The sequence below is a fragment of the Physeter macrocephalus genome, chromosome 21, assembly GCF_002837175.3.
Source record: "Physeter macrocephalus isolate SW-GA chromosome 21, ASM283717v5, whole genome shotgun sequence".
Lineage (NCBI taxonomy): Eukaryota > Metazoa > Chordata > Mammalia > Artiodactyla > Physeteridae > Physeter > Physeter macrocephalus.
The window spans coordinates 2739785-2751553 of record NC_041234.1 but is presented as its reverse complement, the minus strand read 5'-3'; the positions used below and the strand labels follow the sequence as shown (position 1 = coordinate 2751553).

The window sequence follows — 11769 nt, the reverse complement described above, 5'->3', positions numbered from 1 at the left end:
TCTGGCAACCAGGGGCGGGGGGGTGGGGGTGGACACCTGTCCAAAGGCCGACTGCCCCTCTGACAATCAGGGGACAAGAGCTTTTATAAACAGAGAGAGGGGGCTGCCTGCAGAAACAGCACAGTCAGCTCTGACAGTCATCTTGAAATTGGTCATCAGTGGTCTGACCAGCATCATCTCGATTGTTTTAGGTACAGTTAATCTTCATTTCCAGGATCGGTTTGTTTCCATTTCTTTGAGGCCAGTAAGAATTGTGGCAGCTTAGGTCATGGCCACAGCCTGCTCATCATGTAGGTAACTTCTTCCACCTGGTGGGGGTCTCAGTATCTATAAGGCAGCTCACAGGATACGGCTCAGAACATGATCTATAGCCCTTAAGGAGGAACTAAAGGTCCTTGACTATGTTTAATGACTAAACTATTATTATTTGGTCTCCTTTGACTGTTTTCCTTTGTTTCTGCATTTTCTCACTTCTCTGATGAAACTTATTCTTTGGCTAAAGTTTTTCACAGACAAAAGGCAGGCTGAGGACATGGAGGGGGGGGCGGCAAGGAAAATAGGGTCCTGCTCCTTTTCAAGAGCAAAAGATTATAGGATATTTTGAGCAGATGGGGGTGAAGGGGTGCTCTCCTGAGCTACAGAAGGAATGGGCTGGTGGTTAAGATAAAACACCAGTCAAATATATTTTAGATTTGTCCACAGTCAGCAATGGTGATCTTCTTGCTGGTCTTGCAATTTCTAGACCCAAAGCACTCCATGGCTTCCACAATATTCATGTGCTCCTTCACCTTGCCAAAGACCACATTTTTGCCATCCAACCACTCAGTCTTGGCAGTGCAGATGAAAAACTGGGAACCGTTTGTGTTGGGGCCAGCATTTGCCATGGACAAGATGCCAGGACTTGTAGGCTTCAGGAGGAAATTCTCATCATCAAATTTCTCCCCATAGATGGACTTGCCACCAGTGCCATTATGGCATCTGAAGTCACCACCCTGGCACATCAATCCCAGAATTATTCTGTGAAAACAGGAAACTTTATAACCAAATCCTTTCTCCTCAGTGCTCAGAGCACGGAAGTTCTCTTCTGTCTTTGGAAATTTGTGTGCAAACAGCGCCAAGGAGATGTGGCCCAAGGGCTTGCCATCGATGGCGATGTTGAAGAACACGGTGGGGTTGACCATGACTGGGCGGCGCAGGAGGCTCAGGGGCAGCAGTGTCTGCAAGGTGCCTCTCTCTCTCTGTCTTTTTAAAATTGAAATCTTTAAAAATAAATCCCATACGTTATGACATTTTACCTCTGAAAACTTCAGTGTGCATATCTAATAAATAAGAACAATTTCTCGGGACCTCCCTGGTGGCACAGTGGTTAAGACTCCGCCTGCCAATGCAGGGAACATGGGTTCAAGCCCTGGTCCGGGAAGATCCCACATGCCACGGAGCAACTAAGCCCGTGTGCCACAACTACTCAAGCAAGCCCACGCGCCTAGAGCCCGAGCCCGCAACAAGAGAAGCCACCGCAATGAGAAGCCCGCGCACCGCAACAAAGAGTAGCCCCCGCTCGCCGCAACTAGAGAAAGGCCACGCGCAGCAACGAAGACCCAACGCAGCCAAAAATAAATAAATAAATGAAAGGAAACTGTCAAACTGTTCGCCAAAGTCATACACCTCCATCATTTGTATATAGCAATTTTTCAAAAAAAATCACCACAATTTCTCATGTAACCACAATACCATTATCACATCTAATAAAATTAACAATAATTCCTTAACATCATCTAATACCTACTCTATATTCCCCAATAGTCTAAAAAGATGCCTTTTGTTACTGTTGGTTTTTTGGAATTAGGATCTAAATAAGGTCCACACATTGTGTTCATTAGGCCTTTTATTATTTTTTAAAATTTATTTATTTTATTTATTTATTTTGGCTGTGTTGGGTCTTCGTTGCTGCGCGTGGGCTTTTTCTCTGGTTGCCGCGAGCGGCGGCTACTCTTTGTCGCGGTGCGCGGGCTTCTCATTGCGGTGGCTCCTCTTGTTGCGGAGCACGGGCTCTAGGTACGCGGACTTCAGTGGTTGTGGCACGTGGGCTTCAGTAGTTGTGGCGCACGGGCTTAGTTGCTCCACGGCATGTGGGATCTTCCCGGACCAGGGCTCGAACCCGTGTCCCCTGCGCTGGCAGGTGGATTCTTAACCACTGCGCCACCAGGAAAGCCCTATTAGGCCTTTTAAATCTCTTTTACTTTACAACAGTCTTCACTCCCTCTTTTTGTTTCATGCCTTGACTTTTGGAGGAAACCAGGTGAGTTGTCTCATGGAATATTTAACCCTCTGAATTAGTCTGGTTACTTCCTTATTATGTGTTTAATTTGTTCCTCTATCCCTCATATGTCCTCTAAAGTAGAAGTTAGATCTAAAGGCTCGATTGGATTAAGGCTCAATGGTTTGGAGAACACAGCATTTCATAGGCAATTCTATGTACTTCATCTTGATCACATCAAGAGGCATAAAATGTCGGTCATCCCCCTTTTAGACTGAACACTGGGTTCAGGTGATGACAGTCTGATCCATCCATTGTAAAGATGCTCGTCCTTTACAAACAGTGAGTGATCAATGACGTGATACTTTGGCCTCCTGATATCGTCTAGTTCCACGGCCGCCTTTCCTTTAATGGCTTTATCATCCCTTGATGATTATTATCTGTATCAGTTATTTCATTAGGCGTGTCAAAAGTGGTGATTTTATAATTCTGTCGTTCCTCTTCTGCTTATTAGCTGTAATTCTTCTGTGGGGAACCTTTTTCCATCAATTAGGACTATTTGGCAATCCTAAAACAGGATCGTTATTCTTAATAAAGACTAATCCTATCCCCTTCGTTACCAGTTTTCAAAGCAAGGTGTTGATGACCAAGCTACTTCCAATGGCAACTAGTAAGTCTATTTGTTTGTTTTGGCTTTCTCTTTCTTTTCATATTATCAATTCGAACTCATGGATTTTTATACACTCAATGTGTTTTAATCCATTCTATCATTATTTTTTATGCCCAAATTGTCTCATTTTAGGCCAATGGGGGCCACTCAAGGTGGTTCCTGTTTCCTTTTTTTCTTCCTGTTTCCTTCTGACAGACTTCTTAGTCTTTGATAGCTTCCTTGCTACCTGGCAGGAGAAGGGTTATCTCATGCATTTCATGCCGCTGACCTGGGATCAGCCATTTCTCCATGGAGCCCTGGTTCCTTTTAATGGAGAGTGACATTTAAAGACCAGAGTCTGAGTGGTACGAGTAGATTTGTTTTTGAGTAGATCACTTAGACTACATTGAGAAGAACAGGAATCTAGGAGGACAGAGTGGATATAGGGGCACCAGCTAGGAAGCTATTGCAGTAGCCAAGGTCAGATGGCTTGGATGAGGGAGGTAGTGCTGGAGATAGGGTGAAGTGGGTGGACTTAAAAACTATTAAGGAGGTGCAATTGACAAGGCTTAGTGAAGGATTGGAAATGATGGATGACAGAGAGGGAGACACCAAGGTTGACTCGTAGCTTTCTGGTCGATTGATTTCTGGGAATCAATTGATAGAATTGATACTCAGAGCGCTGGTAGGATCAATTGATTCTTTCAATTCCAACTGAAAAAATAAAAATGGTAGATTGATATTTTCACGGAGAAAAAAGAATGTTGGAGAAGACCCGGTATGTGTGGGAAGATCATAAATTCAGTTTAAGGCCTGATGAGTTTGAAGAGCCTTTGAGTCATGCAAGAGATGTCAAGTAGAAGGTGAATACAGATGTCTGGCACTCACAAGAGAGGCCTGGAATGAGCATAAAAATGTGTGTGCAAGTCATCTATGCATAAGTGGTAATCTTTTTTTCTTAAACTCTGGTTCTTTATATATTACGGAAATTAATTATGTGACTGTAATTTATGTTACAAATATTTTCTACTAGTCTACAGTCTGTCTTTAAACCTTTAGTGTCTTTTAAAATGGGACAGAAGGTTTAATTATTACTTAGTCAAAATTATGAATATTTCCCTTGATGGTTTGTGAACTTTTTTCTTCTTCAGGATGAGCAAATCTGCATCAGGTTTACAAACATGTTCCTATATATATACTTCTAATATTTTCAGAGATTTTTTTTTTTTTTTACAGTTACACCCTCAATCCATCTGGAATTCCTTTTTGTTTATCATGTGGAGTAGGAGTCTTTTTTTCCCCCAATGGATAGCTAATCATTCCAACACTTCTGACCAGGCTGTCCTTTGAAATAACACCTTTATCATATGCTAACTTTTCACATATATGAGTCTATTTCCAAACTCCTTATTCTGTTTCATTGATTTAGTTTCTTCATCAGTACCTTGTTGTAGAGAACATTTTGAAATCTGATGAAGTGTTATCGCTAGTTGGGTATTATTAAATTCTAGTTCTGAGATTTAACCCTCTTCTTTTGTTAAAGAATCTGCAAGGTCCATTCTCTGCTTGCATTTGTCATTACAAAATCTCATTGTACACATTATAGTTCCCAGGTTTACTGGAAATTTTCCTTTATATTTTAGGTTGAGAAAGGATTATAATCTTAGCATCAGTCTTTCTTAAATCACACCACGCTGGTGTATCCTGGGATACTTTCTGTCAGCCAACCCTCTCCATGGGGTCTAGATTCTGGTGAATTTCTAAGAGTATTCATTTCTTTTTGATCTTGGGTCTACGTTTAGGAGTCTTTCTATGTTAATTTTGATTGCTCTCTAGCCATCCATTAAGTACCTCCTTTAGACTAGGAAACTGAGTTATGTCAGCCTTTTGGTATTTAATTGAATGTCATCAAATGTTAGCTTTGCTTTTATTCTGACAGGTGGGCAAACTCTTACCATTATTAGAATTTAAGCAGCAAAAGAACACAGAGGAGAATGTCTAACTTTTCAGCAACTTTTAGGTTGCTTTTAGAAAAATGTTTTTCACTGCCCCCAGACCATCACTCATTTGTGTGAGTGAAAGTTTTGTGTGAAGCTAACTTTGTAGCTAGGAAGGGAGGGTGGCTTGACTGCTGTGGCTTGTCTAATGCATTTTTTTTTAACTAGAAAAATGAAATATAACATCTTTTAACTTGAAAAGAAAAAGAGCATGACCTTAATCTGATAAAGATGTCACTAGTAAACGTTTTCACTGTTCATCAAAATCCTTATCATTTAAACTATTATAAGGATTTTTTTAATGTGAAAAAACACAACACAAATTAGTTATACAAATAGCCTTTGTCAGAAGGCCTTCCAGCCTGGAGTCTGCCACATGTACAGAATTTTGAAACCGATTAGACTTCAGTCCTTTTACAAAAGGAGCTTAAAAAAAAAAACCCACTCATCTACATACTGATGAGACAGGTCATTTGCATCTTCACTGAGTGTCTCATAAATCCCCAAACTCACCTTGACCACCCTTACAAAACTCCATGATATATTTGTACATTTTCCCCCTCAGTCCTTTATAGGGGCTATAGCGACTTCTTTGTGTCTTGCCCGAAATTTTCTCGCCTGAAAACTCCAATTCATCTATCGAGATCCAGTTCAAATGTCACCTCCTCTGAGAAGCCTACTTTTATTTTCCCGGGCAGAATTAGTCACTTTTCTCATAGTAGACCTTCCTTACTTCTGTAGGTATCAGTTTACTTGTTTACTCAGAGTTCCTCAGCACCGAACAATATTCCACGGTCGTTGTGCTCAATAAATGGAATGAATGAAGGAATAGTAAAAGCTGAGGCTTTCTTATCTTTCTCTTCTTGACATTCCAGTCCTTATTCTTTTCCTTAATATGCTCTCAGAATTTTTTCAATAATAATAATAATGTCTTGTTTTTTATAGTGTTTTATATTTTCTCAGGTAGTTTCATCCTTTTCTTTTCAGTCTTTCAACTGTCTTTTGATGGGTAGGTGGATCCCCCCCACCTCATTTTTATCGATGAGGAAACCGAGACCCAGAAATGCCAAGTGCCGTATGACTGCCCAGTTAGTAAGAGAATCAGAAATGGATCCTGGGTTTTCTGACAGCTAGTCTAATGTTTTTTTCCATGATATGACACTTTTTCTACAATATCTTCTATTCTCCAGAGATTTAGTTGAGTTAAACTACAAAAACATGCAAGGCAAATAGCATTTTAATGTGAAACTTTGAAAACTTTCCTTTAAATAGGGAAAAAGACAAAAATGATCATTCTTACCATTTCTAATTCATCATTCTTGAATGTCTTAAATATTGCACAATTTAAAATTTATTAAAAGAATAGTTTAAAAAGCAGACTCTACTCTTAAATCTCTAACTTTGTATTTTCTTTAATTCCTGCTCTGAGCAATAGTATTTGTTTTAATCTGAAAAAGAACCCACAAATCTTGATTTTTTTTTGTTTTTACCGGTACTCTACATACAAAAATTACACTGGCATGCTTCATACATTTTTGGATGAACTATGTCTCTTTATAACATCCACATGAAAAGTTTTCTGAATTACATAAAGAGAGAAAGCAGTACCAAAATATGTTCTTGATTAATAGCCATTTCTTGAACTGGTGCAAGCAAATGCATGAATGTTCCAAAATTATTCATCTATTGATTTGGAACTTGGCATATATTGCTCCACATAATTGGTGTTCCCAGAATTTCTTCCTTTGTTCCTCTTTTCTTCTTCAAATATGTGTTCTCCTTGGATGATCCCAGCTCTTCCTACGGCTTCACCTTCTAGGTGCCAGCTTACAACTGCCAACATTTTAACTCCATCTGTGATCAAAGCTCTTCACTAAGAATTCTCTCAAGCTACTTGATACTTCTTCCTTGACATCTCAGTCAAACTGAACATGGACTTATTATTCTCTCCACTTCTGGCATTTTGTCTCCTCCCTCCCACCCCCTCCACAAATCCTGTAGGACCCTCTTCTCTATTCCCAGGGCCACTTCCCTGTCTCTGGCCTAGTCTGTCCCAAGAGTGTCTTATCTGATCCTTTGGTCTCCTGCCTTTCCCTGCTCTACCCGCTTCTTCACAATGCTGTTAAATTTTCCCTCCCAAAACCAAATCTGACAGTACAATTTCTTTGCTTAAAATTCTTCCCTGAAGAAGAGATAAATCTCCCATGCAGAAGAATTGCAAATAATTTATATAGATACTCCACCCTCAGGAAGGTGGAGCTTGATACACACACACACACACACACACACACACACACACACACACACACAGCCCTCTTGAGAGCAGGCTGCACTAAATTACTTCTCTCCAAAGAGTATAGTATGGAAATTGTGGGGGATCAGGGGTGAGAGGAATAACTTTATAGTGGAGAAACCTGGCAAACACTATTCAGCCAGGTGATCAAGGTCAACAACACCAGTGATAAGCCATGTTGATAGTATGTTTCCTTAATATAATGTGATAATAATGACATTTTACCTCTGTGGTCTTCTTGACAGAAATGCGTAACCCTATCTAATCATGAGAAAAGCACAAGACAAATTCCAGTGGAGGGACATTCTGCAAAATACCTGACCAGTCCTCCTCAAAACTGTCAAGGTCATCAAAACCACAAAAAGTTTGAGAAACTGTCATAGAGAAGACAAGCCTAAGGAGACATGATGACTAAATGTGATATGGCATCCTGGATGGGATTTTGGAACAGAAAAAAGACATTAAGTAAAAACTAAGGAAATCTGAATAAACCATGTTGTAGTTTATAATAATAATGCATCAGTATTGGTTCATTAGTTGTGACAAATGTACCTTACCAATGTAAGTTGTTAACAATAGGGAAAACTGGGTATGCGGTATATGAGAACTTTCTATACTATCTTCACAACTTTTATGGAGATCTGAAACTATACTAAAATTAAAAATGTATTTAAATTTTTTAAAAAAGAAAAAAAAACAAACGCTCTCCTGGCTACCTGTTACCTATAGGATTAATCCAAATCCAATATCATTAACATTAGAAAACCCTACACAATCTGGCTCCATCTACCACTTCAGACAAATTTTCTGCCACTTCCTACATATCCAGTGCTTCACTCTCAATTAACTTTCCACTGTTCTCCAAATGTACCAGGTTTCAGCATATTTTGTTGGGTCAATGGTTAGGTCTGCATACAAAGTCCTATTTAACCTAAATACACATGACGTGTTGGTTGCACTCATTCTAAAAGACATTAGGTATTCTAAGCTTCTTAAAAAAGCAAAGTAAGCTGCCTTCTCCAGTACCTTGCCCATCACCCAGACAACCTCCTACACAATGTCTTCTGCCTCTACCACTATAGGACATTGGTCTTTCAAAGAATTCCAATAAGATTAGGGCAAAATATTAATAAAGAGAAAAAAACAGTTTTGATCTCGATTTTGTAAGTTTTGCAGTATAATTTCAATTTTGTAAAAACACACGAGGCAAAAAAAGGGTATTTATGCCCAGGAAAAGAGAAAAAGAACAGGAAGGAAACCCATTAAAAAATAAACTATTTGTATTCCCAAGTGGTGGATTATAGACAATGTTTCTTGCTTTTTTTGTGCTTTCTCTTTTAAAATTATGAAATATAATATACATACAAAATGTATGACAAACACATGTATTTTTTTAACATCTTTTTTTTAACATCTTTATTGGAGTATAACTGTTTTACAATGGTGTGTTAGTTTCTGCTTTATAACAAAGTGAATCAGTTATACATATACCCATGTTCCCATATCTCTTCCCTCTTGCATCTCCCTCCCTCCCGCCCTCCCTATCCCACCCTTCTAGGTGGTCACAAAGCACTGAGCTGATCTCCCTGTGCCATGTAGCTGCTTCCCACACATGTATTTTAAAGCCAAAACCAAATACAGGGTAACTGTCACCCATGTCAATAAAACAGAACCTGACGCACCGTTCTCCACATGCAACCTACTTGACCATGACCCTCATCCTCCCCAGAAGTAACTCCTAACTCCTGATAATCATGTCCTTGTTTTTCAAGTTTCTTTGTTTTGTTTTACCCCTAGGTATGCATCCTGGATTGAGTATTGTCTGAATGGAATCATACCATTTGGGTTGTCTTTCTCTCTCTCTTCTTCTTTTATTTTAAAAAAATATTTATTTATTTATTTGGCTGTGCCGGGTTTTAGTTGTGGCATGTGGGATCTTTAGTGGCGGCATGCGAACTCTTAGTTGCGGCATGTGTGATCTAGTTCCCTGACCAGGAATCGAACCCGGGCCCCCTGCATTGAGAGTGCAGAGTCTTAGCCACTGGACCACCAGCGAAGTCCCACTTCTTTTTTTTAACATTATGTTTTTGAGGCTTCATCCACATCACAGTGTGTAGCTGTGTATTTTCATTGCTATTGAGTATTTATTCCATTGAATGATTATACCACAATATATATTCCTATTTTACTATAGATGGACTTGGGTTTTCATTTTGGGGGCTATTACAAATCATGTTGCCATGAACATTCTTAAAAGTTTATTTGTTTATGATGTGCATGCACAAGTTCTTCTGGGGTATATACATAGAAGTAGAACTACTGGGCCACAGGCTATGTTTATCTTCCACTTTATTAGATAATGCCAAACTGTTCTCTAACGCATTTGTACTAATTTATACTCCCACCAGTGGGTGTATGAGAGTTCCTATGCTCCACTTTATTCTCAAAAGCTGATAATGTCAGTCTTTTTATTAAAACACCTTTTTATTGATGTACAATTGGCATTCTTTTAAAAGACTGCAAATTAACATTTTTGCCACCCTGGTGGGTTTGTAGTGGTATCCCACTGTGGCTTTAATTTACATTTCCCTGCTTGCCAATGAGGTCAATGGAGTTTTGTCAGGCTTTGATTGGCGGCCAAAGATTCCTACTTGTGATTTCAAGCTTATTCTGTTTCTTGTCTAACTTCCCTTATTCCCACATCTAAGTCTAGACGAATACCAGTGTCTCAGTTACTAATTTGTTGACTCTTGGCTCCAAACCCAATCTTCTTTTTCCTACTTTGTACAATAGTACCGGAGCTGGTCTCTGCAAACCCTATTTTCTCCTTTGGCAGCTGGCTCCATGTTAGGCTCTGCCAATAGGGGGCAGCAGAGGACTTTGCTGCTTCCGGTTTGCTTATTTGTTTCTTCTCACTGCTGTGATTGGCTCGACTGGCTCGAAGAGCAAGTGGTCCCTGTGGCGTTCTTTCGGCAGGGGGCTGCTCTTACAGTTCTGCCTAGCCGCCTCCAGTGGGTTTCTTCCTCCCTCTGGCTGGCGGTGGATGATGTGTTCCTGCAGCAGTCGCACTATCACCTAGAGGTCTGAATCTCAGCTCTGGGGGAGCGGGAGTGGAGGGGGGTGGATCTCCTCGAATTTTCTAAGTTCCTTCTTTGTTTACTTTTCCCTCAGCCCTGGAAGTGGCAGCCTCTTTCCGCAGTGTTATTTCTTTCTTTCTTTTTTTTAAAAAAAAAATTAATTAATTAATTTATTTATTTTTGGCTGCGTTGGGTCTTCGTTGCTGTGCGCGGGCTTTCTCTAATTGCGGCGAGCGGGGGCTACTCTTTGTTGCAGTGCGCGAGCTTCGCATTGCGGTGGCTTCTCTTGTTGTGGAGCACGGGCTCTAGGTGCGCAGTCTTCAGCAGTTGTGGCTCACAGGCTCTAGAGCTCAGGCCCAGTAGTTCTGGTGCACGGGCTTAGTTGTTCTGCAGCATGTAGGATCTTCCCGGGCCAGGGCTCGAACCTGTGTCCCCTGCATTGGCAGGCAGACTCTTAACCCCTGCGCCACCAGGGAACCCCCGCAGTGTTATTTCTGTTACACTTTTCAGTTCTCTATATTTCAGTAGTTAACCACCCTTTGCCAAGTTAACAATTCTTTATATTCAGTTTTCTCTGTTCAAATCGCTGGTGTGGTTTCCGTTTCCTGACTGGACCCTGATTCTGATTTTGATCCCACCTTTCTCTATATCCCATCTAGTAGCTGCAGGTTAGGGGCAGTTCCCCAATTCTTGCATGGACCCCAGGCTAATGAAAAGATATCATACTGTAAAAGTTACTAGAACCAAAAACGAGGGGCCGAGGCCAAGGTAGAATTTAATGATAAGGTGTGGAGCCCCTAGTAGGGGACTGAGATGTTAAGCAAGTTTCCAGAACGGGACCTAGGGTGCAGTGACAAAGTCAGAACCAAATAATGCGAAAAGGCAGCTGAATGCCTATGTCCAGCCTTGCAGGTGGCTGGAGACTGTTAAATGCTTCCTGCCTTAGGTCACATTCATCCTGGGATCTGGATCAGTGTTGATTTTATATGTGTGTCCAAGATTTGACACATTACTTTCTCCCTTGTAATTATTTCTGCTGTATGTATGTCATCTCCTCCACTGGTCTGCATGTTCCTGAGGCAGGGCTTCTTTGGTTCACCTTATTATATCTGCCATTGTACCTAATTCAGTGCATTGAATATAGTGAAAGTATATTTGTAAATATTTGTTGAGTGAAGAAAGGAATAGGCCTGGTCTCGAGTGAAGAAATATGGACTGGGGTGTGGTTGTTGGGGACGGGGAAGGAGCTGTGCATTCAAAAAGCATAGACCGGGGCTTCCCTGCTGGCGCAGTGGTTGCGCGTCCGCCTGCCGATGCAGGGGAACCGGGTTCGCGCCCCGGTCTGGGAGGATCCCGCATGCCGCAGAGCGGCTGGGCCCGTGAGCCATGGCCGCTGGGCCTGCGCGTCCGGAGCCTGTGCTCCGCAACGGGAGAGGCCACAACAGAGGGAGGCCCGCATACCACAAAAAAAAAAAAAAAAAAAAAAAAAAAAGCAT

General features: G+C 40.9%; 1 protein-coding gene across 1 annotated transcript; it reads right to left on the bottom strand.

Annotated features, from left to right (window-relative positions):
• Nucleotides 1-629: 629 nt before the first annotated feature.
• Nucleotides 630-1217, bottom strand: LOC102992294 (peptidyl-prolyl cis-trans isomerase A-like). The gene has a single exon (XM_055081782.1). It carries the CDS (start codon nucleotides 1179-1181, stop codon nucleotides 687-689), a length of 495 nt encoding a protein of 164 aa, XP_054937757.1. The 5' UTR covers nucleotides 1182-1217; the 3' UTR covers nucleotides 630-686.
• Between the last annotated feature and the right edge of the window lie 10552 nt (nucleotides 1218-11769).